Here is a 27,534-nt window from a genome sequence, read left to right as displayed (position 1 = left end):
GTGCAACGTTGTGAAAGTACAGGCTTTTTACCGCGCGTACATTTTTCTTTACTTAACAATGCTTAACAAGGGAAGTATTTACCGTCTCAAATAATTTAACTTTTCAAACTTAAGCTTCGGTACCAATTCAAGCGTAAGTACATTTGCACACATGCACATCAACTATTTAGATCTTTCTTCTTGGTTCTTTCGGTAAAGTCACGTAGAAGGGAAGTAATAAAATAATACAAATAAAACATAATAAAACAATTCTCACGACGTTTCGGCTACAACGCAAGCAGCCGTCTTCAGGTGAAGACGGCTGCTTGCGTTGTAGCCGAAATAATTTTATCACTTCCCTTCTACGTGACTTTACCGAAAGAACCAAGAAGATGAATCCCTGCAGTCACGAAAGCTTTAAATCGAAATTTATTTAGATCTTCTTGGTTCTTTCGGTAAAGTCACGTAGAAGGGAAATAATAAAAGAATAAAAATAACACATAATAAAATACAATTCTCACGACGTTTCGGCCACAACGCAAGCAGCCGTCCTCAGGTGAAGAACAGGGCTGTCGGAAAGACAGCGTCCGAACAGCCCTGTTCTTCACCTGAGGACGGCTTTCGGAAAGACAGCGTCCGAACAGCCCTGTTCTTATTTAGATGGCTTACATTTTAGTTTCTAACATTTTTTTTTTCATAGCTGACCATTAGTTTCTGCATTGACTAATTTCAGCAAAGTTCCTTATCAGCACGATGGCTTTTGCAGTCAGGAAGTCCGTGCAACAGAAGAAACCGCAAGCATTGCCCTACTGTGAAACTAACATTAACCAAAGGGAACTTATTTGGACACAGCAATTATATTATGGGTAAGAGCATATCCAAGACATTTTTTGAGTTTCTCATCGGCCCAATAGTTTTTCAGACCATTATTACATAGTAGCATTTGTTGAAGCAAAAACACTGTAAACAAATTTCAACCTGCCTGGGTCTCATCAGCAAGTCATGCTGGTTCAAGAAAATGCAGCTGAATTCGCAGATGTTATTGGCAACAGCACATCATGTATGTACGTAACTCTGGGCTAGTATCGCACCTTTAAGAATGGGACACACATCTGAGTTCATAAGTCCATGCATTCCGAGGCTGCTCCTGTCACCACAGTGCAGTGAGTGATAGGTGCGTCCGTAAACACACGAAATCTCTTGGTGTACTTACCCTTTCCTCATTGCCGTTAATGATCATCTGCTCTTTACTGCTATGAGTCAGTGACTGCGATCATTTGCATGAGAGTGATAATGATGATTTGAATGAAATCCTTTGGACTTTTAAACACTTGGTTCCAACAAATCCCAGATTTATAATGCACCAAATAGCACTTATATTATCAGGGCATGCAAGTGGTAAAATAATTTTCGGCCAGTCAACCGACGTCAAAATCCCCTCCGCCTCATTCCCCCCCCCCGCCGCCTCCCCCATGACCACTCCAATAAGCATAACCAATCGTCAGCTCGGCTGGGTTAGAGGAAACCAATACAGTCTGGGGGGGGGGGGTAAATGCACTTCCCCAACGCGGCAAGCGAGACGGCGGGTCCGCACGCGCTCTCGTAACAACGTGCTCTTGGCCGTCAAGACGTTCCGCTAGCGGAAAGTGCATCGGGTGCGTTACGTTACGCGCAGTCCGGATCCACGAGATAGAAACACCGTGAGAGGCAGGAGAACGGAGAAGCCTCTCTGAAGGTACGTCTTCGTTTATCGTTGAGTTATATTTAAAACTACACAATGTTATCTGTCATCTGGTTACACTAAATATGCGGGAGGCATGTTCTGTGTTCGTCGCTTAACATAAAACCACACCAAGCCTGAATGGCACAGTCTCCTTTCTCGACTGTACATTATTTCTTCTACCATTGACCCAAGTGATGTTCGTTTTCAATTTACCAAATATATTGTACAGTCCGTTTGTCAATCCGCTGCTGGATGATAACCCCACCACGCGGAGCGGGTCATTGGGCGTTATTTTCACAATACTTCACCACGATCGTCAGTGTGGATTGATGGAGTGGATCATCGACTTGGGAGCATAGAAGTACAGCACAGCACTGGTTTTTTCTGCACTACCCTCTATTGTGTGCAGTGCAGAATAATAATTTACATATAGGGGCCTTGACTTAAGGAAGTTGCCTATAAATGTATGCACGTATGTTGAACTTCTTTTACATCGTACGTAGCCAACCGTGTTAATCGTAAGTGCTTAATTAAAAAATATTTCCATTGATTGTTGACGAACAAAGCCCTGTAAGTGCAGTGTGTGGTGGTTAACCATCCGAGCACTATCCAGGCTCAACCGCAACATGGCTTCAGAGATCTGATGAAATCCAGTACATTCCGGGTGATTTGTTCAAAGGCAATTCACAAGTTGCAGGCAGCGATATCAAGTGTTTAGGCTAGGGAGAGCAAAGCGGGGGTAGAGCTGAGTGTGGGCGATCTGGCTTTAGGGGCACCCAAGGACACGCAGATCCAAACATCGTGACGAACACAGTGACGAAGGCAGCTGGCAACAATTTGGCAATGAGAAGCGTTCAAACGGCAAACACGAAGTCCAACCACGGCTCAACCAGGGCGCGCTTTTCGGGCCCTTTGGCTACGGCACTCACGATGTGACAGATGCACTTGTTCTCGTTGACGAGCTGCTCCAGCGAGAGGTGCTCAATCACTTCCGCTGCACCCAGGGCGCCGACTTTGTCCTGTTTGTTGGCCAGCCTGAAGAGTACGAAAGGGGGCGGGGTGGTGGTGGAAGGAAGCACTAGGAACTCAACTGTAGCTCGTGCATCGAATGTAAAACACGCTGTAAACGCAAAGCAGTGCTTACGACACTTTAAGAATGCGCGTAACAAAAAATAACCGTGTTGTGTAAAAACCCTCACGATGGGCCCTGTTGGGACAAGCGTTGTGAGCAAAAGGCAAAGGTGCAGCCCTGCAAATTACACGCTCATGCCGATGTTGTCAGAAGAGGCGCCGGCACTACTGTGAGCTCTCGAGATGACTGTGGCCTACTCCTCCACGCTGGCCAGATGTCTTGGGAAATGTGGGAGTACCCACAATTTACCCCACCGCATGGGCCATGAAAATTTACCAACTGTAATTGTACCTACGTGCACAGGCAGAAGTGGGGGGCGATTTAAGAAACTTGCCCTGAGCTTCAGCTGCGGTGCCGGCAGATTTAATCGAACCGGCGACATCTGGATAGCAAGCCACGTGTGCTAACCATTACACCACGGGAGCAATCATTAAACTGTGGTGTACTTACTTACAAAAACAGATGCTGGCTATAGTGCTGCCACATTACTTACATCAAATGCAAAGCGGTATGTAAAAAACTGAAAAGGATACAAACAAAATAGTGCAACACCGTGCCACGTAATAATCCCATACCAAGCCACCCCCATATACTAAGACGGCTAGGGGTGAGGTCTGGAGCAGAAATGGCCAGAGCCTTGCTCAGCTGCCTTTGTGCTACCAGCGTTGGTCATGACCAGTGCAGCAGGTATTTCTTTTGTAAGCTGCATTCACCTCGGGGAAGACTGACCTAGAGGTCAGGCAGTGTTTTATCCTTCACCGTCTTGCCTGCCTGCTTTCTGATTAATTAGCACGATTCAAGAGTCACAATTCGAGAAATGCTTTAGTCCCCTTTGTATAATTTCAACCGCGCCGCCTATTTAATAAAAAAAATTCTTTGCTTCTCGTTCATTACATTTCCCCGCAAGGTAATGTTTGCATATAATTTGAATGAATTGCAAATAATTCATGTCCTACGCACAAGATTTGGTGCACGTATTTTTTGCCTTTAATATTGGTGAGTAACGATTCAATTGTTAAATCCACTCCTATTCTCACGACATGTCAGACAAATCTTGCAGATTACGTGCATGAGTGTTGATGGAGCCAGAGTATACAATGCTTATGAAAAGACAAGTGTGTGAAATACAAACTGAGCACCCCTTTTGTCTTTTCCCAATAATAATAATCAAAACCATTGCACTTTAATTTTATATATCAGGCATTCATGCTAGTAGCATCCCATAACACTGTACAGTAATTATATATAAAGGACCAAATCCCATATACAGCCACCACTACCAAGCAAATGAAAACCCTACTAGCAAGGAAAATAAAAAAAGGAATAAACAAATTAAGAAATGGCACCAAAACAAGAAACACAAGAACAGGATAATTATCACAACAAAGACATTAGTCCATTCGCTCTACACATCCCAGACCACAATCGCAACTTCTCAACCAAGCCAGGAAAACATCACAGGAGGGGCAATCGGTGGAGTGCCAAATAGTTGTGAATAAAGTTATTCAAGTAGTTTTTATAAGCGTCATATCATGATACAAAATCATACATTCGGAACTCTTCCAGAAGCGTATACGGTACTCCATGTTTTAGATTTCATGGACCTACTTTTGAAAAAACGTTAAGTTATCTTTTTATTCACACACCTAGGGGGGGCACACTTTTATACAGCCCGTGACGGTGAGAAATATTTTGTTTACAAATTCTCACAACGGGAATTTTTCCACATTAAGCGAAACAAAAATCTAATTAAATGTGATATTTTATTTGCGGAAGCCATATTGACTGACCTGAGACCATTAACTCACTGCACTTGAGAATTCGGTTTTCACTAACCATCGAACAACGGCGGCCACCGCATTGCACGCTTTCAGATGCGCTTCTGCGGCCACCTGGAACGCTCTTCCTTTCAGATATTAGGAAGCCACTGGAGCTAAGCACTTTAAAATCATGTAGGCTGAAAACTCATTTCTTCAGAACTGCTTTTTGTGATTATTTTGGTGTCCTTCCCCCGCACCTCCGATTAGTACTGTAGGCTACGTACAGTGCGAAAGAAGTTCAATATACATACAGATACACATAATCACAGGTAGTTGAAAACCATATTTAAACAAAGGATCTCAGCGGCGCCGGCTTAATGTCTGTGACCCCTCAGGCACAGGACCAATTCTCATCTCCACACACAATTTCCATCACACCAGCTCCGGTTAGTAAAGAGCGAGACAATGATATGCACGAATAGTGGCAGGAGAGTAAAACAGAAACAACGAGCTGTTCGATAAAGGTCACAGTTTCAAAAACAATTCCGTTATTTTGCGGAAATTATTAGGTGTTTTTTTTCTCTTTCCACCAGACCCTCGCTCGCTCGGCAGTTCGGGGGACTGGTCTGCGCGCTAATTCCGTTTTCAATATACGGCGAAGGCTATCCGGGTGCAGCAAGCCCAACACCTGCCCCGCCGTATCTGGATATCGTACATATTAACAAAAAAACCCATGCGTCATGTTTAAAAAAAAAACAGAAAAACTTGCCACGAGTTTCGATATGGATTATTTCAGCAATGCATACGTGTGCGTGCTGCAAAAGGGACACATTTAGAAATGTTGCGTAAACAAAACAATCCAGTGCTCTATGTATGCACGTTGAACTTCTTTCGCACCGTGCGTAGCCAACCGTGTGAATCGGAAGTGTGGGGCAAGGACAACAAAGTAAACACAAAAAGCAGTTCTAAAGAATGCTGACATAACACGTTTACATTGTTATGTGCCTTGCCACTAAGCTTGACACAACCCATATCTGTGCCTTCAAGTATATCAAGTTATTTGCAAGTGTTATACATTGTTGTCTGTTACAAAGCTAACCTAATATTATTGTGCATATCTAACCATATTGATGCATGGTTAGTTATACACAACAATTTAAAGCACTGAATCTCAAGACATATACAATATAAATAAACATTGACATGAATAATATTGGATATGAATGACATCTTCTTGGTTCTTTCGGTAAAGTCACGTAGAAGGTAATAATAAAATAATGAAAATAAAACATAAGAAAATGCAATTCTCACGACGTTTCAGCCACAACGCAAGCAGCCGTCCTCAGGTGAAGAACAGGTCTGTCAGAAAGACAGAAACGTCGTGAGAATTGTATTTTATTATGTTTTATTTTTATTATTTTATTATTACCTTCTACGTGACTTTACCGAAAGAACCAAGAAGATGAATCCCTGCAGTCACGAAAGCTTTAAATCAAGATTTATAATATAACGTGTCCAAACCCTTTGTCATTCGACTGCTGGAGGATAATGGCCTCTCACGCTGCATTGGCCAATGGGCGTTATTTAACCATACTTCATCCCCCTGGCTCGTTCAGGTTGGTCAATGAGGGGGTGGGTCGGACGCCACTCGCTATGGATATTAACCATTGCAGGCAGGGGTGGGGAACCTTTTTTCTGCCAAGGGCTATTTGTATATTTATAACATCATTCGCGGGCCATACAAAATTATCAACTTAAAAATTAGCCTGTTACATTTGGTCAAACATTTCATTAACTCACTCCTAATGTGATGGCTGGAACTGCGTGTCTTTGGTGAGGCGTGTGATGTTAGCTGGTAGTGATGTTGCTACTCGCAACTGCTTTTCCAGGTTTGCTCCTAGATTTATTAAATTTCGATTCCCGCCTGCGGTTGCCTTGGCAGGGCCAGGCCAAATGATTTCGCGGGCCTCATACGGCCCGCGGGCCGGACGTTCCCTACCCCTGGTCGCAGAAATTGAACTCAGGCCGCCCGAGTGCGCTAACCACTGAGCCACAGTTCCACCCCATTTAGGTACTGTATGACACTAAATATAGCAGTGAGTTGGACTGTGGCATTGCAGGGCCGTGATACCTGGTGACAACATAGGGAGGCCTCTATCTAAAGTAGATAGACAATGGCTGATCACGATGGTGATGATAATGACCATCTCTATCCGCTGACAGACATGGTAACATTTACACATTGCTTATGTTAATGTAACATGCGCTTTTGGCGGGCGCAACTCTTCCTCCCGATATTAGAAAGCCACTGAAGCTACGCACCTTTTAAATCATGTAGATTGAAAACTCATTTCTTTAAAACTGCTTTTTGTGTTTAGTTTGTCCTTACCCCACACCTCTGATTAGCACGGTTGGCTACGTACGATGCGAAAGAAGTTCAACATACATACAAAGATAGTTAATGTGCTTCTTATCACCTCTTAGACTGGTGCTCCGTTTAATCTCACCTCCAGTTCATGCTCTGTGCTGTGAACCCAGGCACTTGAGTTGGACTCTCAGTCTTGTCTAACATCAGCGACACGTGATATCTGAAGTGGTACTGGGTGCACTACTTCACCAATGCACACTGACTATTGTGGCGAAGTATAGTCAAACAATCCCCATGACTGACAGCCTTATTCAGCAGTCAATTGACAAATAATTAATCATTATTATAATCTTAAATATTATCCCACCTTTAGGTGTGGGCTGGTGGTGAAACTGCATTACATGGCCATTGGTCATAAAGGTCAAAAGAGTTATTTTAAAACTATTTTGAAACCCATTTTGCAGGCGACGCTATAACAAAGCAAACACATTTTTCTGGCCCCAAAGCTCCCAACTCAAACTGATCACTTGGGAATGGTCCTCTGTACCGTTAAATAAACATCTCTCCTAACAACAGCCACCTATTACTATTATTATTTTTATGCTTGTTTAGCCAGCAAAGACTCTCTGAGTCTCAAGACACTTTTTTTGCTGTAGGTGGAGATGTGGGTATGTGTAATCCCGTTTGTGTAATTTGCAGGTATCTTTTCAGCACTGGGATGTTTGGTCAATATAATGAATATTGTATGTTTTTTTTTGAGCTATGGAAGGAAACCGGAGAACCCAGAGGGAACCCATGCAGAACAGTTGGAGAACATACACATTCCATAGAGAGACGCCTGAGTCGGGAATGAGACCCAGGCAAATTCTTGCTCTGACAGACACGGGTTACCCACTGCGCCGCCCATGTGGGTACGCCTCGGCAGACCACATTCCACTTCTATCTCAAATGTATCCACCCTTTGGTTTTTTTTTATCCTTTGTCAATCCACTGCTGGAAGAACGTCTTCCCACGCCATGTCGATCATGGGAGTTTATTTGATCAGACGTCACGGCGCTGGTCAGTTCGGGTCGGTAAAGCTTTGGGGACCGAGGCCAGTTCAGATATTACTCGCCACCCATGTTAGCCATGGCCGCTAATCAATTTCAGGTTTCCAGGTGCACAGTGCAGTGTGCTAACCACTGCACCACCACTCCTCTCAGCCGTCTGTCTTCACGCTGCATTTGCTTTTGCTATGAGCACAAATAAAATGATGGCGTCGGTATCATCATAAATGTACGTTTCTATGATGTGTCAACAAAGAATAATCCCAAATCCACACGGGGCGAGCAGTTAACTGTGGGATTATGTTTCAGCAACTGACTTTACTGGGCCATACGAAGTGATCTTATTAGGGAGCTTTATGCTATAGGCAACGGCTATATAAATACAGCTAGCAGAGAAATGTGCTATACTGTGCATAACTGAGCCGTTGACAAAGAGCGTCTTACACAACAGAAACGAAAACCAGTTTTCTTTGTTTATGTTGACTCCCTTTCAAGGCATCACAATCACCTGCTACGTTTGCGTGCGAAGCTTAGTGCTTTGCTACGACTGCTCATGCCCTACAGCACAATTTGGCGAACACGCCTTTGAGATGTATGGTCAAACTGGTCGGGGGAAGGACCTGATCTTGGGATGATGTTTGGATTGCCGGAATCACGCTTGGAACCACGATGCATGCATGAGACGGATTGTTATAGGCTGCTACTGCAGAGCTATGTGGTGGGCAGCAGAGGGCAGTGCAGCGAAATCCGTTGCCCGAGTGTACTGGTGTGCTGCTAATAGCTCAGTAGGCTTCAACGGGTAAAATAAAAAGTAGTTCGGTTTTATTTGTGAATATGTTAAGTGATTTATCTTCTTGGTTCTTTCGGTAAAGTCACGTAGAAGGGAAGAAATAAAATAATAAAAATAAAACATAATAAAATAATTCTCACGACTTTTCGGCCACAACGCAAGCAGCCGTCCTCAGGTGAAGACCAGGTCTGACGCTGTCTCCCCGACAGACCTGTTCTTCACCTGAGGACGGCTGCTTGCGTTGTGGCCGAAACGTCGTGAGAATTATTTTATTATGTTTTATTTTTATTATTTTATTACTTCCCTTCTACGTGACTTTACCGAAAGAACCAAGAAGATGAATCCCTGCAGTCACGAAAGCTTTAAATGGAAATGCTAAGTGATTTGTTTACCTTTTCTATACTTTGCACTCCGATTGTAACGTTCTGACCTGCTCCTACTGGACATCTGTGAAAAATAGCTTTATAGCTCATTAGATTCCTCCTCCAGTATAAACAAATATTCAGATTCGGATTGTATGCAACCAGCCTTCAATGGGTCAAATAACCCCCAAGACCCACTCAGCATGGGGAGGTCCCTAACCCAACAGTGGAATGACAAACGAGTTATATATGTCCATGCTTAATAATCCTCGTGACTCATTCGAGAATAATATCGCTGTGGGGAGATGGACTAATTTTTGTCATTATCCAATGGCATACAATGGGGTTTGTGTGGCTTTCAATGTATAACATTTGCCTATGTCTGCCAACATAACAGCATCGTCATCCATGATCGATCCAACGCTGGATGAAGGCTTTTCCCCAGCCGTTGGCATCTCTCACGCGATGTAACAATCCTACTAACTCGCACACGAGCTGATTGTGTCGCTCCATCTCCACGGTGGACGTATTTGCGTGTTATTCCCATCATTGGCCGCCGTTCCATCATTACACCAGCACTGTACTATTTTATACGTAACGTAACATCACTGGCTTAATAGGGATCAATCTGCTCATGGCAGATGGGTGCTAATGTGAAAAAGAGAATGGGCTGAAGTACATCCACACTAATCAATACAAACGTCTTGTGAATCTAAGTGAATACTCAGCAGCAATATAACATTCGTCAACACGGGCAATATCTACCAAGCCAATGTAACGTGTAAACGCTGAATATATATTGAACACATATATAATCTAACGTAGTGTACGTTTAATTCAGGCAGTAAACAATGTAATACTTCTAAAGTAATTAATTAATTGCAAGTTTCTGATTATAAAAATGAGAAAAATAAACAAAATCTACATTCACAAGTTCGGTATATATCTTAATATTGATGCAATGTCGAAGTACATTCATGAGACTTTCCCCATCCACTGTTGGACATTGGACTACCAGTGTTACCAAACCCTGGCTGGTTTTGTCAGATAAAAGCCTAATGTGATCACCTGATTTTATCGCAGGATCATCATTATCATCATTCCATCACCGCTTTTATCGGTCATGTTTAATCTCTCCTAGCAACATGTTCTGCCTAGGTCTGCATCGTGTACGTATTATTCGTGATCATGAGCGTGTGAGTGACGTCAATTCTACCCATGTTCCAGAAGGGTCAGCATGCTGACATTTAGCGGAGAGATGTTAGCAAATTAAATAAGCAGACAATACGTCTTCATCTCATATCCATCTCTCCACATGAACGTATATCGTTCGGAATCAATCAGCTGCACGGCCTTCTGGGACCGCATATTTTTAGCAGCACCCATCCAAGACAAGCAAAACTCTGGGTCGGTTTTGACACGTAGTGTCTCATCAGCGGAGTTGTCCGCTTATTTATTTAGCTATTTATATTCTCCCCAATGACACAAAAAAAGATAAACGTCTATTCTTTATTGTAGGAAAAAACACAAAATGATATATTTTTTTCGACTTGGGGCACCCCCAAAGAGTTGCAGTACGAAGGTGAATTGCATCATTAGACCTCCTTTGCCAGTACCACAATATAATAATAGGGGTTTTCCCCTTTTTTCTAGCAACAAAACTGAAACCTTTTTACAGGGAATCATGTGTGCATTAACTGCAATACTTGTAGTCAAATGCAAAAAAAACACACTCTGATAATATATGCATTGTCCTTGAAACTGATTGGTCCACACCAGAGACGGCTTTCTTTTGAGCCTCGTCTCAATTGGTGCTAGACCAGAGGACGCCAAAAGGCGTACAGCCCAAAGACAATGCACTATCAAAGTAATGAGGGCTCGGGGTAAGCATCTCCATCATTAGACCTCCTTTGCCAGTACCAAAATATAATAATAGGGGTTTCCCCCCTTTTTTCTGGCAACAAAACTGAAACCTTTTTACAAGGAATCATGTGTGCATTAACCACTATATTTGTGGTCAAAATGCAAACAAAGAAGGTGAATTCGTTTCTCACTGGGTAGGGTAAACAGAACGGTGTGCACTGCTTTAAGTCTCGTGCTAACTACTTACAAATGTAAGATTTGCTTCAGTGGTGAACCGAGACATTTGCCTCCTTTGATCCCGCTATATAGCCAGTAGCAGTTGAAATCCACAATCAGTAAATCGTATACATGTAGACAAACAACCGCATGTCTTCACTGGGTTCTCAATGCGGTGTTACGCTTGAATATGTTCTGTTTATTTAAGTTAAAATGGTTTGCAAAACCAAATACGAGGATAAAAAAAATCCCCCTTAATGTTTAAAGACAATCTAATTTTGCCACAGGAAACACGAAGGATAAATCATTATTTATATTAATCAAATAATTTCTCAAATTTCTAATTGTAAAAAAAAACAGATATTGCTCGAGGTTCCATATCAAACAATCATAGCAAACGCTGCTTGTGTCATCTCTCTTAAACACAAACTGATGGCTTATGGGCGAGGCTATATGGAGGAGTAGATCTAATATTAAATTATTTCTGCCATTTGGCTGGAAAACCTACTGCACGTGGATATGTGCGGTGGTGAAAAAAAACTGACTTATCGGCACACAACACGCAAATGGCAGTGTCATTAAACATAACAAAAAAACACAGTCGGAAAATGGACTTGTGGAAGAACCAGTTTGGCTGCAAAAATGTTCCTGCCCAGGGCAGCTAACAATGGGAACCATGCAACCTGTGTTTACCCACTCGCTCTTACGTACTTCCCCTGCACTGCCAAACCAAACCATCCAGCAAAGAGAGATAGCCGGCTGACGCCCCACCTCAGTTATATCCCCGACGCCGTTTGCAGCACGACGTCTTTGAGACTCGGTCGGTCTTACGAAAAGAAGAGCATCGCTACTCATCACCACCAGCTCTGAAAACATCGCCGCGTGTGCGGCCAGAGCTGGGAGATTTTTTTGTGGGGTGCTGCTACTGTTGCTGCTGCTGGAGACGACGGGACGCCATGTATCGGCCGTGAAGCTCGAGTTTGCGTTGAGAAAGAGGAACGCGATTTCTATTCTGCCGCTTCTCTTTCGTCGCCTTCAGTCACAACTGCGGGGAACTTTGAACCCAACGTGTTTGAAACCTACAGCAGCAGCTTCCCAACGTTCCAACTGTTCACATCAATGTTACTTCTCAAGACACGCCTGTGTATAGATTTCCCTTGGTGAGTTTTAATTTATTTCGTATTCTATTACGTACGGTAGTTCTAACTGGTTATGTGTTTTTTTCCGGTTTGCTTGATCTCTTGTTTGTAAAACACAGTAACATGTCCGTTCCCACTTCACTTTAATATTTACACAACATAGAACGTTCACTCGGGCACATGCCATCCCGAGATAGAGCTACAAGTACTGCCACAGGTCTGTGGAGTGTGATACTTTCATGTGATCTCTGTGTTAAAGGCTGGACTCTTAATCTTAGGAGCAAGCCTGAAGTGTCACAAGTCGTTGCAAAAAAACCCACACTTGTTTGTATTTACAAATAGGTAGTTCCACAATGTCGCCCACTTTAAAAGCATGGGTAATCATTCGTATGATCACGAAGTTTATTTTCACTTGAGCTTTGTATGTTACTCAATTTAAGACCGTAAGATGAAACATGTCCACTTTTCTTGATAAGGGAGAAGTGCTCATAAAATGCCACGGTGTCAGACAGATTCCAACAAACTGATTTCTATGCTATGAAGGACCATTGCCTGAAATATCGCTGATTATATTTTGATTTTAAAGCCACAGTGCTATTGACAAACGTGTTTAGTGTTTAAATCAAAAATATACGTATTTCCACATGCCGGGAAGATGACGAAATTTAGTTTGTGCACTGTCAAACTATTAACGTACTCCAAGGCCGTAATTATAATATATATTGGGGGGACACATCCCCCCAATATTCTAATGTCCTCAAAATGTCCCCCCCAATATATTGCGATAAAAAATTCTTGCTATGCTATGTAAATAAAAATAACAATTTGCTAAACCTTGGCCACAATATCTGGACTTGTCTTCATATAAATCAATGCATAGATTTCTGCTTATATGATTTAGGTTATGGTCGTACTTTATCAATCCCGAATCTCTGCCATTACATACAATGAAACAATGGTAAAAAAAAGTAAAAACAGAGCAATGTAATACAATACACTATTTGGCATTATTGTAAAAAATAAATAAAAAGTCCATCCTATGTGTTAATGCATTTTTTTTATATTTTAGGCAGGAAATAAGTTTTCAAATGTAGATATTTTTCTGGGTTGGGACCCCCAGACACCCTGGAAGATTTGGTCCCCCCCAATGTTGACTCCATGGCTACGGCCTTGACATACTCTGTTATTAAGTCATTCTATGACATCTATAGATAACCTTTAAAATGATACCACTAGTGCAGGATTGATTTTTTTAATTTTGACTTTGGTTGCCTAATTTGTGTGAATGCAAGATTCACTCAACTTGAGTGAGCTTATTGTTAGTAATCGTTCTCAGAATAACGAGTAACTATGTATAAAAAATATAACTTAACTGTAAATGTAAACACTTAGCCGGGCGTATGATGTAACACAACATGAGTCATATGTTTGAATAGTGGGCATCACATATTTCCTTGATTTAATGAGAAACTCGTTTATCGGAGCTATCTTTGTCTGCCTTTACAATCACTTATTTTTTGTTTAAATTTTCAATACACCATTTTCACAAGTTAAATTCTAGTCGTTTTTTAAAAAAATAAACGGTTGCCCAACAGAAATCAAGCCGCGTACAGTTGCAAAATAAGTGTGGCTACATTTGTAACTATCTGCTACGGCTCACAAAGTTTCCTCCTCCCGTATTTCCCCATCGATATTTCCTTCCCACCCCCCCGTTTCACCCACCAAAGCATTTCTGAGCGTGTGGTCAAACGTCGTCTCGTGCGCTGCCGAGATGGAACAGAGGAGCCATGTTTTTCCCCGAACAGTTTCCCCACCTTCGTTACGGCAAAATAAAATAGGAACGAAATGGCAGGATTCGTTCTTTCTTTTTAAACACATTCCCGGCGGACAAACTCCATTAACAAAAATGCAGAACGATAACGCATCGGGGTCTGGGGGGGGCAGCAGCGATCGATGACGCAAAGACGCGCATGATCGAAGCTGGAAAGAACGGCACCGGGTTTAATTTAAAACTGCAAAGAGCATGGCAGCATCGCGTGCATAGAGGGCAAAGACTGATAGCTTTCGCAGAAATTCGCCATGCATGCCTGGTGGCTGTGTCTCGCATAGAACTACCTGAGAATCACAGGCCGACTCATTGCACTACACCCGGGGAGTTTAAAATGAGCCCAGAGCAATACCAATTTCTATTTCGGCCCTCCGATGCAGCAATGTGGAAATTGGGTTGTATTTTACCCTTGGACTCGACTGGTCTGCAACAAAATAATTACCTTTGCCTGTCAGCCGCATTGCAGGAGCACGGCCTTCACCCGTACCTTTGGTGTAAGCCATTTGCAGAAAGGATTAAAGTAAAAAAAAGAACAGCGGGGTTATTTCCTAGGGTATAAATCAACTCCAAATTAAATTCACACGCATCTTTCAAAATCAATAATGACCCAGAAACTATAAGGCCAGTGTGCCTATCGCATTACCAAGTGTTAGAAGAAATACGTTTTTCAAGCTGCTTTAGAAGCCATCTGTGTTAGGCAATGCACCAATTGCTTTCTTCGAGCACAATGAAATGATTACAGTGGACAAGCCTAACTGAATGTCACGTAGCTGGGCAAGTATCGTGGCTGCTATGTTAAAGCTCGCCATATCCATTTTAAGACCATGTTAAATTCAACAAAGATGTCCCGTGTAACTTTACAAGTTTGTGGGGGTATGGGAGCACCTATTAAGGGTGGAATCGCACACTGAGGCGTTGTGGGGCCAGTGATGATGTTTACACTCTGCACCAGGTTACCATTCAAGGTTTAGTCAACCTAGGGCAAGTCTATGAAAAGGTCAAAAAGTAGTTGCCACTCGAAGTGACATCTATCGCAGGTTGACTGACGGGATTGTAGCGCAGTTTGCTAACCGCATGGCATGGCCAAGCAACTGCTTGTTACACAGGTTTGACTGCTTGTTGCACGGGTTCACGGTTTGAGCCCAGCGGCCACCCTGGTCAATACTATAGGTGTATTAATCATTAATAGATACCATTTGCTTCACATTAACCGTTAAAGATTATATGATGTTATAAAAAAAAAGGCCGTGTGTGCTGGCGTCATGGTCGAGATTGACCACGATTGGGTAAAAGCTACACGGTAACATTAGTCCCTACTGTGAAACTACTGCAAACTATAATCGCCTGTGAAACATTGCAGCTTCATGATATTATAGTCTTGTGCTATACTCATGGTGTGAACACCAAACATACCGTGGCTTGAACGCACAGAAAGCCGGGCTACTAAATGCCATTACGTTAAGTGGCCATTAATCAAACTCAGGTGGCTGGGTTCGTAGTTCAGCGCGAACCACGACTGCAACTACTTTGGACAAAACACACGCACGCACACACTCCATGTCCACGCACTTGCACAATCATTGCCGTCATTGTGACCTCATGCCATCTGACTTCTAAAAAAGAGGTGGAGGGGCAACAATAGTTAAACCGACTGTATAGTTGTGGGCGTTTTGCAATGCCAGTTTTCTTTCTCTCTCAAAACATATTATAGGGCTAAACTTGCTCCGTGATTTTGAAGCTATTTAAAAATCCCAAATAACAAGGCACACCTCCCTCAACCCCTGCAGTTAAACGGCACAGATGCCAGGCACCACCCCAGAGAGAAATGCTGCACAGTTTGTTCGGACACCTGACAACCGTTTGTGACATTCAGGCAGATTTACGACGAAATGTAATCCTGCAATGAACTACTGTAGCCATGCAAAGCATCCCTGGGTGGTGCTATTCAGAAATTACAGTACTCGGAACTCAATAAGCCATTGCGCAATCAGAACCAGCTCAAACGAAGCCAAAGCAAACAAATGTTTTAAAACTTCAAATAAAAAGATGTCGTTTGTGCCAGCGGCATTCTTGATATGTCTTGGAACAGAGTTGCAGAGGCAGGGAGCATGACAACTGTAAAGGTCTTCGATTCTCCTGACTTTAGACGAAATCTAGGAATGAACAGCAGTCCAGAACTTGCTGATCTCAAAGAGTGATGAGGTGCATAAGGCGTCAGCAGCTCCTGTAAATATTAAGGCACAATATTGTGAATAAGTAGCAAGCATACTTTTTGTTCCATCAATCTTAAAGACAGTGCAATTATTTGTAAATTAGAGTAATATGTGGTCACATCAGATCTCGTAAGCTAAGCAGAGTTTCACCTGGTTAGTACTTGGATGGGAGACTCCCTGGGGATAATCAGGTATTGAAGGCTTGGGTTAGGAGGTTATCCAAAGTTGGCAATACAGAAATTCATGATGAGTGTTTGTCATCGTATGCATGGGGGTTTCTCCGGGTACTCCGGTTTCCTCCCACATGCCAAACAATCGGCAACGCAATCGGCCAAACATTGCGATACAGGACCCTCTTGAAAACGAGTGTGACTCAGTGAGGCTTTCCTGTGTAAACAAATGACATTACCATCAGCACTTAGCGTTCCCAGTTTTCTTCGTGCAAAGAGTTTACGTCTTCAAGTGTTACATCTTTCTCTTCATCTGGGAGACAGTCTAATTCCTGGGCAACATGTTTTTGTTTTGCCAGAGATCTGCATCACATTCTTTCACTTATTTTCAATGAAGGATGGCAGCAACTTGGAGAGGCCTTCATCCAGCAGCAGACTGAGATTGGCAGTTGATGAAGATATATTTTCGTGATAAGAGGCCTTAACTCTGTCCCCCATTACTCAGTCCCTCCCCCCGCCACAAAAAAAGAACTGCTACTTGGCCATACCCAATGAAACTGGTGACATCTGGCAGTAGTCATACATTAATAACCACGTGGAAACAAAAGCACGAGACATGGTGACGGTGGTGCACTTCAGTTCACGTCCGCTCACTTGAACCTCAGCTGTCAGTACCTGCTGTTGAAACCAAACCACACCGAACGAGCCTGACCCAAACTAGGTTCGGTGTGTTCAAATGTGCACAGTCACATGCCCGCTGTCTGCTGGCTAACCATGCTGGTGAAGTATCCTGTGAGCGAACATGGGTAAAAACGTACTTATGTGATTCTAGTAATTCATTTCTGAATGTGCCATCTTCTGACTACCTCGAATCTTGACCTTAACAACTGATATTAATTGATGTATCGTTACATAACGACAGTGCTCCTGTATTTTTAAAAGTTTTACTCACGGAATAAATATTGTACTTACGTGGGAAATATACCTTAAGAGGAGAGCTCTATCAATCCACCAAAAATGGGGGGGGGGGGGGGGGGGTGCATGATAACTGAACTAATGATACAATATGATCCTAACTTTAGTGTAAACATGTGTTGCTATTATTATTAGGGCCTGTAATCTCCAGCGAAACGCTTATCTTCAAGATGTATACATATAGATAACCTGCTATGACATGGATTGCAAAATGGACAATGAAAAAGAAATTGGATCAAAAGCTGAAAACTATGCAATAAAAAAGATCCCCCGTATAACATTAGACTTTTGGAGCAAGAGCTGTTAGCGAGCAACTATGAAAGCCGAAACGGCACACGACGGGATGGGTGGCCATCACCACGCCCGACCGCCTTTGTTTCCCAAGGAGCGATGTTTTAAGACACCACACCAGGTACTAATTTTGAGGCTGAGTCGACCTTAGGGGAGGCCCAGGACTGGTTCAGATAAACGTCACTAGTGTTGGCCGCGATTCAGAATGGAACTCGGGTCCCTGGGTTCGCAACGCAGTGCACTAACCGCTACGCCACCCCTCCCGTCAAGACAGCGATAGACATGCACCTGGTTACACAGGTTTGCTGATCACCACAACAAACAAAATGTGCCAGAATAGGGCTATGATGAAAAGCACAATGCCGGTAGTTACAGTAATTCGTACACTCCACCAGATAACAAGTTTAATAAATGGCTCGGCCTAAACATCGACCGCAGTCATAAAACTAAAGGACAAAACCTGTAGTCATAACTGCAAAGCTATTTTGAGAGCTTGTACCCAGGGAACCGTGTGTTTTACAAACAGGTTGAATTTTGCTCAAGGTTCCTTAGATAGTTGCTAAGCATGAGCTAACCCCCAGCTGAAGATGTCATACGTAATTGTCCTGCAATGGATTGATCCAAGAAAGCCCAGTTGAGTCTCAAAACACTTTCAAGAGGGTCCTGCATTGGTACATTTGGCCAATACATAATAAATACTAGACGCAATTATAAAGCTATAACCCGCAATGACTATACTTGTTGTTGCTATCATCATCAGCAGCAGCTATACTCTATTCACTGCTCGATGAAGGCCTCTTCACACTGTCACCATCTCCCATGGTCTTGTGATGCAATGATCCGTCTCGCTCCTGCACACAACCTGAGCTCAGCGCTCCTTCTCTGCAGTGGACTTCCTCTCGGCATATTCTCTCCTTTGACTGCCATTCCGTTATCAGTCTCAACCGCCTGCCATAGTTCTTCTTGCGACTTGTCCTGCCCACTTACGTTAAAATATATATTTTGATTTTGTTTTCTGATCCTTATGTTCCCATGTATATCTCCCCGTGTAATTCCAGAGCATAACACCTCGTATCACTTCTTTACATAGTTTTCAGATTTTGATCCAATTTCTTTGTCACTGTCCATATATATATACACACACTGATTAAACGTTGGTATAATGTGTTAAATGAACTTTGAAAGCAAACAAATTAGAAATAATTAAATAATATTTTTCATAAATGGGGAATTTAACATGTATCAAATATAAATGAAGCAATGTGGAACTCTGGAAGGAAACATGGCCGGTGATTGTTGTAGATATGATTTGGCAAAAAAAGGTCATGCTGGGTGGGACACGTGTGCAGGATGGGAGAGGGCCAGTTACATAGATGGGCATTAGAGAGGTCTCCATCAGTCTTGCAATCAAGGGGAAGAGCTAAGAGGAGATGGTGGGAAACAGTTGGGGTGGGTTTTGGAGGTCCCGTGTCAACTGTGCAGCAGCTGTTGGATCTGGCAGAAGGTAGAAAGCGAAGAGTGTGGCGGTGCCATCAATGGGTTTGGCCATGATGACATCTTGATCTTGAAATAATGAAGATCATGAATGAGAATTTAGAATATATTTTCCTCCCCTCCCCCCCCCAAACAGACCCCTGGACTGATCTGGGAGGCAGGGCAGGCGAGCGGCTGTGCTTAAAGCAACAGGATGAAAGACAGATTGCAAGAGCTTATTACAATATCGCACAAGACCGAAGATGAGAAATCGGTCGTGGATGACGAAGTCGACAGCAGGCAGGAATCCGTCATCTTTGAGCATGAATCCCCCATCCCAGCCCTGCACGAGGTGAGGCACTCAATACAACAGGGGTTGTGAGGTGGCTGGGTGGCCCGGATGCTCATCCTGTCACCACACCACGCCAAGACTACTCAGATCTTGGGTGTGAATGAGAAAACCGCCCACGATGAATCCAGGTTCTCAAGCGTTGTGGGTCGACCGTCTCAGCCTGGGTCACAACGAGCTTTGAAGGTTACAGCCATTTCGATGATGACCGCGTAAACAAACTCTCATTTTTCGATTTAAAGCTTTCGTGACTGCAGGGATTCATCTTCTTGGTTCTTTCGGTAAAGTTACGTAGAAGGGAAATAATAAAATAATAAAAATAAAACATAATAAAATAATTCTCACGACGTTTCGGCCACAACGCAAGCAGCCGTCCACAGGTGAAGAACAGGTCTGTCGGAAGGACAGAGCCATGGAACAGCGTCTTTCCGACAGAAACGTCGTGAGAATTATTTTATTATGTTTTATTTTTATTATTTCCCTTCTACGTGACTTTACCGAAAGAACCAAGAAGATGAAACTTTCTCATCACTGTCGTTTGTACCAAATTTAGCTACTGCTCGGCAATTAACGGAAATCTAGCTTGACCACCTGATTGTGAAGTTGTACTTATTGCTCTGCATCAACATCAGCCATGCGACAGAAGGATGACGGAAAGTAATCGAGACGGAATGAATGTTGCACGCTGGTAGATGATGAAAATAAACAAAAGGAAAGTGAGCGTGTTCAATACTGGGAGAAGATACAAATATTCCAGTGAAGTTGGTCTTTGATCAGACAGTCAAGTGGCATTTCCAGTTTACAATAGTGGAATGTAGCTTTGTTCTGCCAAAAAAGCCACAGGCATGTTTTAAAAATAGGATTAAAGAGTAAATGAACATAAATCTATAGTTACGGCCAGACATTCTGCATGAGTGTTATCATAGATCCAGCCAAGTGTACTGTGGCGTGTTTAGTGTGTGACACAAAGGTAAATTTGGTGTCAACTCAGCCAAATTATCCCTCAGGGAGCTGAACGAATAAGCACCACTTTGTCAAAAGTCAATATTGGTTATTCTATGGAGAGACCGAGCTCAAACTGAAATACATTTTTATGTTTCCACAACAGGCTCAGGGCCACCATAATTGCCACCCAATGCTTGTTTGGCTGTGGACACGCTATGACTATGACGGCGCACACCATGCTGCCACCGAGCTTTTTACCAGGTCCTCTAAAACAGCAGTGGCGAACATTCAGCCCACAGGCTGGGCGAGGCTCACGACTTAATTTCATCCGGCCCATGGGCAAATGAGCCCTAGCACTTTAAAACGACCCGCAAATGATATTTACCTGTCGTTTCAAACATATAAGGCACACTAATCGGGTACTAGAGGACACTGTTTTTTGACCTGGTAAACAACACTGTTTCTAATTTCAGCATGCCCAGTCACGTGTGCGACTGCAACGGCCTCTTGCAGTGGCAGATAGTGGCCGAGGTGTGTCTGCTAATGTGTGGCCTGGCCAAATTGTATTTGAAACGCTTGCCGTGTTCTTCGGATTTTAAGACACTCTGGAAAGCAAGACACACCCCAAACTTGGGTGTCATTTTGAAAATAACAAAACATTTCTAGAGAACACGAAGTCCTGTCCTGGGAAAGCGTGAAACAAGGGTATGACATGTGAAGTTAAAAAAAACAGAGCGGCCACTGGAACAAAAAAGCGTCTTATAAACCGGAGAATTTAGTATCCGGCACTCCGTAAGGGAAGTTGTCCTGTCCTTGCTCTCGAACCTAACACCGTCCCGTCGTGCGGCTCCAGGAAACCGAGGCGATCCAAGATGAAATCGAGCGCCTCCAGTCGGACGTGCGGCGCATGGGCAAGCAGAACGCGCGCTTCCTCACCTCCATGCGGCGCCTCAGCAGCATCAAGCGCGACGCCAACGCGGTGGCGCGCGACGTGCGCCTGCGCGCCGAGCGGCTGCACAAGCGTCTGCAGCTGCTGACTGCCAGCTGCGAGCAGCTAGAGGCGCGGCAAGGGGCACAGTCGGCGGCGGCGCGCATCATCCGCGCGCACGTCAATACCCTCACCCAGCGCTTCCACCAGGCAAGCGCTGCAGGAATCTGATAAGCTTATGAAGCTCTTTTTTTCACAAGTGGTCTTGTATTTTACACTTGTCCAGTAAGTGGATGGACGCAGCAGCTAACCGTGCCGATCGTGCGCACCCCCCCCCCAACCCCGAGTCAAAAAAGGAAGCACCTCGCGTGTTCGCTCTGCGGTAGCTCGCTGGAATTCACTTGAGGATCTTGCTGATTCCGTCAAGGAGCATAAACCGTCACGCCAACTCTGGTCATCCTCGCAGCAGCCGCGGCTTTTGACTAGCCATGGAAGAAAGACGGTGGTCACCGCACCGCTCGCCCTCAGATGAGCTTCTTTGGCTGTCTGGAACGCTCTTCCTTACGATATCAGGAAGCCACTGGAGCTATGCACTTTTAAATCTAGATTGGCCAAATATAATGGACTTTTTTTATTTTGTACACAAGTAGGATACATATTTTGATTTAAAGCTTTCGTGACTGCAGGGATTCATATTCTTGGTTCTTTCGGTAAAGTCACGTAGAAGGGAAAAAATAAAACTATAATAAAATTCTCACAATGATAATTTTTTTTTCTATTTTTATTATTATATTTTTTTCCCTTCTACGTGACTTTACCGAAAGAACTAAGAATAGAATACATGTTTCAAGGGTGTATAAATGCTTATTCATCCCATCAGTTTTTTCAAACAAATTTTAATCAATGAATGTCAATTATTTGACAAAAAATAGTGAACCATAAACCCAACAGCTGTTATATCATGAACTTGGCTCAACGCAGTGGAATTCATTACATCTGAAAAGAGCTTCAAAATAGTCAAATCTTTGAAAATCTGCTTACTAGCCCTGTTCGGCATAGTAAAGGCGTTGCCAATTAAGGTGTGGCTGCCAGGTATCCCATACTTGCTAAACTTGCTGTGGCAGTCTGATCTGATCGCCCTAAAACCCTAGCGCAGTCCATTCAAAAGTGGCCTTAGCGCTGAGTACCTAAAAGGGGAAGGTGTGGTTCATGCATGACGTAAACTGAGCAAATATGTCTAAATGAAACACGTGTTTGGACACCGTGTGTTTGAAGTTGTGATGCACTACACAGAAGCCAGCCCCTCCCTAACCATGAGATCAATAAGCAGGGCTCTCCGCGTGTGAACGTCATACCCAGGGATTAATTCTAGCTGGGTCTGTCCGGGTCAGGTGACCCGGAAAATATTTCCACACCCGACAACACCGCATTCCATGTATGCCTCTCACCTATGGCTTTGGATAGCACTCGCCACACGTGCCACCTACTAAAGTCTAATGGCGACCCAAAAAATATTCGGTGAAATCTTCTTGGTTCTTTCGGTATAGTCACGTAGAAGGGAGATAATAAATCGAAATTCGGTGAAATGTTAAGCCCTTATCGTACATGAGCGGGAAGGGTAGCTCAGCGTCAGTAGCACCACCGAGATTCTGTTTCAGAATCCGGGTTTCAGACACCCATAGTTAAACCGGATTTTCAAAGTACAGCGAGAGTTGACTTTCAGCCTGGCTACACAATGTCTATGATAAAACACGATGCTCTATTGCCTTTTTTTTTACTTAATTAGAATAATTTCAACTAAGAATAAACTTGTGGTTTGATTGACGTGAAAAAAATACACTTTGCAGCGCATATAACAGGTATATTCCTCCAGTGGATAGAGGGCCTACCGCAGCAGTAGATCTGTGGCTATTCTTTGAGCATGTTGGTGATCTAGCTGCGAGCATTTCCCAATGGAGAGTTTATTTCTTGCATGCCACAGCTGCGACTATAGTTTTCGTGCCTCCCTGTAACAGACAGGCGGACGGAGCATACGCACAGATGCCTTCACGCTTAGCTGGAGAGCGTGAATGACAATAGGAATAACTATTAACTATTGTCAATTTACTGCTAGATTAAAGTCTCCCCCCCCCCACCCCCACAAATTTTCGTGATTGGTGTTGTCTGACCATAATTCACTATGCAGGTCAGTGTGGGTTGGTGACGAAGTGGGGTGGTCAGGACCAGTGTACTCTCGACTGATGTTAGCCATCATGTAATTTTTTGGGAGTACTGTAGAGACATTTGTAGACAGAGGAAAAGAGTGTGTATTGAAGGGGGAGGAATTTCACACGATAGGGCACAGCAAAGGAGAAAGAAAAAAAACCTCCCACGAGGCAAAAGTTGACTGGCGGTTTCAGCACAGCGGTGCCGCGTCCCTAATAGGAATGTAACGGCGAGAAAAATAAATAACAAAAAATGTCACGACCCCACGCCCTACAGGTGATGCTGGAATACAACGCAGCAGAAATAGCGCAGCGGGAAAACTGCAAGCGGCGCATCGCCCGGCAGCTGGAGATCCTGGGCTCGCAGCCGGCGTCGGACGCTGAACTGGAAGAACGCATCGAGCAGGGCAACTGGGAGGTGTTTGCCATGGGCATCCTTGGGGAGACGCGCTCCGCCAAGGCAGCCCTCAACGAGATCGAGCAGCGCCACCAGGAGCTACTGAAGCTGGAGCAGCGGCTGCGCGAAGTCCACGATCTCTTCTTGCAGGTGCGTGGCGCACGACCCTCTTATGGGCTCTCAGTGTGTGTGACCTCATGTGTAGGCGTCTAAAATGGGTTGCCGCGGTGGCAAGATATTAACTATGTCGCCTGGGAAACGGGAGTTCGTGGGTTCGATTCCAACCCTGACGCTGTATATTTGGAGTTTGCATGTTCTCCCTGTGGTCACGTGGAATTTTTCTAAGGGTCCTCTGGTTTTTCCCTCCCTGTTCAGAATTGACATGCGTTTAAGAGTATTTGTCCGCTATAAATATCCACGCGATAAGCCCACTTCGTTTAATTATCATTTGTGATAGCCAGGTCGCTTCTGAAAAGAAGCTTTATAGTTCAGTGGGCCTTAGCCGGTAAAATAAAAAGTAATAGTTACCTGATCGAAGTACCCATTACACAACCTCTGGCAGTGCCCAGTGTGAGCTAATACAGTTGTCCTTTGTGTGATCTCCTTTAGGTCCCGTTAAATCACTTAAAAGTGTGGCCTGTTCCTCCCGAAAGGGCCAGGTCCTCTCACGCCTCCGATTTTGTTTGTGTCTACTTCTTGCTTACTGCCAGGGCTAAGAGCGAAGGTGGATGGTAAATTATTAGCGGCATTGCTTCCAATGTTCAGGTATTCATTATTGAGTTCGGTTTAATTTGATTTGGAGTCCGGTTTAATTTGATTTGGCGTCCGCAGAAGCAATTGAATGTTGATGCATAATAATCCTAACTGTATTTTAAATGACATCAGATGAACAATGGGTAGATAAGTCAATTCATCAAGGAGTGTACATAAACAGTAATGTATGTATGTTGAACTTCTTTCACACTGTACGTAGCCAACCGTACTAATCAGATGTGCATATTATGATCTGCAAGTAGTAATTGATTAAATGTCTTGAAATAAAACAATTAAGAAATTAACTAAATAATAAATGAGCGTACAGCACTATACCTCGCAACATTCAAATACAATTGGCGTTTAGTTCCTCATTCTCCTATCCCGCTAGACCAATATTTTTGACCAGCATTTGCTTAAGCAGAAATTCCTTTACCGGTTTCGATTCGCATAGTCTCATCAACAAAGTAACTCTTAGTTGTTTCCCCCCCCATTCCCACTCACCCTTAGATGGCACTGCTGGTGGAAGAGCAGGGCGAGATGGTTAACAACATCGAGAACACGGTGACCAACACGCAGGACTACATCGCGCAGGCCAACGAGACTTTCCAGAAGGCCATCAAGTACCAGAACCGGAACCCGTTCCGGAAACTGTTGCGCTGCTGCTGTTGCTGCTGCTACAGTTAACACCTGCCCTCCTCCGCTACGTTATCTACGCTTTTAGCTGACCCCGCGGAAGACCGGATCACGCTCCCAACCTTCCACTGACATTGTCTGCTGCGAATTCTGCCTATCTCCCACGTGCTGACTTACAACCCTCCCGGCCCGGCAAAAGCTTTTTTCGACTAAGAGTTTGCCGGCTGGTTTCCACGGAATATGTTACTCCAGGTTATTCCACATGTTGAGTATTTCTTCTCTGCAAGCGTCGCCATGCACTACTTCTGGGACACTTTCAGGATTTGTTGAAGCTCAACTCCTGAAGGTGCCCCGCAGTAGTGCGGCAAAATATCAAAATAATAAAATCTCAATGCGCGGCCTAACCCAGAAGACCACTGCTTGGATTACGATTTTCTGCAGAAGTCTGCGTGCTAATTAGTATGTTTAATTGTTAACTCAGTTTTACCCCCCTGAGTGCATGTTTGTCTGAAGCAGAAACGTTCATGCTTAATTACTGCATGCATTCATCACGCACTTGTGGGAAATTGGATGCCTGCTTAGCTGCAGGGCCACATCAATCATTTCCTCTTTAGCAGTAGGCGACGACTGTCGCGCAATGCAGTTGTAGCCGTAAATGTTTTCAAGATAAAGTGTGTTTGTCGTGCAGAGGAATTATTACCAGGTCAACTTGACTGTCAACAGAAAGGACGACGTAGCTGTGCAATTCTAGGAATGTCTATGCAGTCAAACTGAATCCACATTAACGTTGAATGTTTGAAAAATCCAACATTATATATGTATATATTTTTTTTATGAAATGCTGAAAATAAAAAAATAGAAAAAAATATCAAATGCAGACTGGTTAAGCCTTACTGGAAGAATCAATCTGTCAGTGTCCATTTCACATGTATGCTTTGTGTTGTTTATTATAGCCTTATTAAAGATGTGAGGAAGATGTTGCTTGTACTATCTTTAGATGAGTTGTAATAAAGGTTTAAATCAAGAACTGCAATGTTAAATAATTCCTGTCCACTTGGATTAACTCCTTCTGAGCTCAGCTCTTCTGGCTTATCACACCAACAGCAGATGCACATTGCATTTAAACTAATTGATTCAAATAAATGTTCAGAGAGATTTACCAACTTTTAGTTAGGTCCACTGCCCGTCATATCCTGGTTCTTTAACATTGGAAAGGTTCATAATCACTTGCTTATTATCTTGGCATCACTTGCTTAAGGTTCATAATAATGTGGCATCACATGCTTAAGCAACTTGAGTGAGTGCACCAACAGTGAAGATCTCGCACTGCTAAGCTTCTGATAAGGGATTTACAAATAAAGGCATGTGTTCATTGGTTTTGTTGGCGCCCAAACAGGTTGTCAGTTCTTGCCATATTTATTTTTACCATCACTGTATTTTGTACGCTTTCTTGTTATTACTGTAAGAGTTAATTTCTTTTAAAATTAACTGACACAACTCTTTCAACTTATACATGTAAAAACAAATGCAATACCATTCACTGGTAATCATTTTGTTCAGCCTATGCAAAATAAAATAATTCGCACGAACGAAATGGGCACAATGTTATCTTGCTTTTCTTTACACGTTTAACTAACCCCACCTCTGCATCACCACGTAAAAGTAAGCTAGCAACTTGAAGTTGCATTCTACTTTGAGAGTTTTTTTCCCCCCAAAACGTTCTTTAGTGTAGAGAGCATTATCGGTGCAACCTATTCAACCTGTTTAATCCCGTGCTGCTGCTGCTCACTCTTGGCTTCAGAAAACGCACTGCACGGCACCGTTTATGCAAATTTAAATAGCAATGTGTCATTACCAGTGGGGGAATTCCATTTTCGTATCGCATTCCTTGCTGCATTTAAATATAATTGTATGTACATAGCATGCTAACAGTATATGTAACCATATTTTTCTATTTTACGATCGTGTGAATAAAGTTGTAAAGAAGGAATCCA

At 43.3% G+C, this 27,534-nt stretch overlaps 2 protein-coding genes across 4 annotated transcripts in view; one reads left to right on the top strand and one right to left on the bottom strand.

Annotated features, from left to right (window-relative positions):
- The window catches only part of ARL13B (ARF like GTPase 13B), a 49,033-nt gene that overhangs the window by 12,923 nt on the left and 8,576 nt on the right, over positions 1 to 27,534 (bottom strand). The window contains exon 5 of the mRNA XM_078615475.1: positions 2,632 to 2,737. Within this exon, the coding sequence (XP_078471601.1) occupies positions 2,632 to 2,737 (106 nt within the window). The remainder of the gene's footprint in view (positions 1 to 2,631; positions 2,738 to 27,534) is intronic.
- Positions 1,529 to 27,534, top strand: STX11 (syntaxin 11). 3 transcript variants are annotated; one of them, XM_078615478.1, is made up of 6 exons: positions 10,883 to 12,399; positions 16,949 to 17,395; positions 19,486 to 19,680; positions 21,476 to 21,760; positions 24,032 to 24,301; positions 25,415 to 27,534. In XM_078615478.1, the coding sequence occupies exons 3-6, from the start codon at positions 19,543 to 19,545 to the stop codon at positions 25,589 to 25,591; spliced, it is 870 nt and encodes a 289-aa protein (XP_078471604.1). In that variant the 5' UTR covers positions 10,883 to 12,399; positions 16,949 to 17,395; positions 19,486 to 19,542; the 3' UTR covers positions 25,592 to 27,534. The 3 variants fall into 3 exon arrangements, with proteins under 3 accessions (XP_078471602.1, XP_078471604.1, XP_078471603.1); XM_078615476.1 differs by lacking the exons at positions 10,883 to 12,399; positions 16,949 to 17,395 and adding an exon at positions 1,529 to 1,714; XM_078615477.1 differs by lacking the exon at positions 16,949 to 17,395 and having other exon boundaries at positions 10,884 to 12,399.

This window comes from Lampetra planeri, chromosome 47, assembly GCF_965212315.1.
Source record: "Lampetra planeri chromosome 47, kcLamPlan1.2.h2, whole genome shotgun sequence".
In the NCBI taxonomy this organism is placed as follows: domain Eukaryota; kingdom Metazoa; phylum Chordata; class Hyperoartia; order Petromyzontiformes; family Petromyzontidae; genus Lampetra; species Lampetra planeri.
Note: the sequence above shows the minus strand (reverse complement) of the source record. Positions and strands in the feature narration are given on the sequence as shown.

Coding starts and splice junctions, on each gene's coding strand:
- STX11 (XM_078615476.1), top strand. CDS start 19,543: ATGAAAGACAGATTGCAAGAGCTTATTACAATATCGCACAAGACCGAA. Junction 19,681..21,475: donor CCATCCCAGCCCTGCACGAG/GTGAGGCACTCA, acceptor GTGCGGCTCCAG/GAAACCGAGGCGATCCAAGA. Junction 21,761..24,031: donor TCACCCAGCGCTTCCACCAG/GCAAGCGCTGCA, acceptor CACGCCCTACAG/GTGATGCTGGAATACAACGC.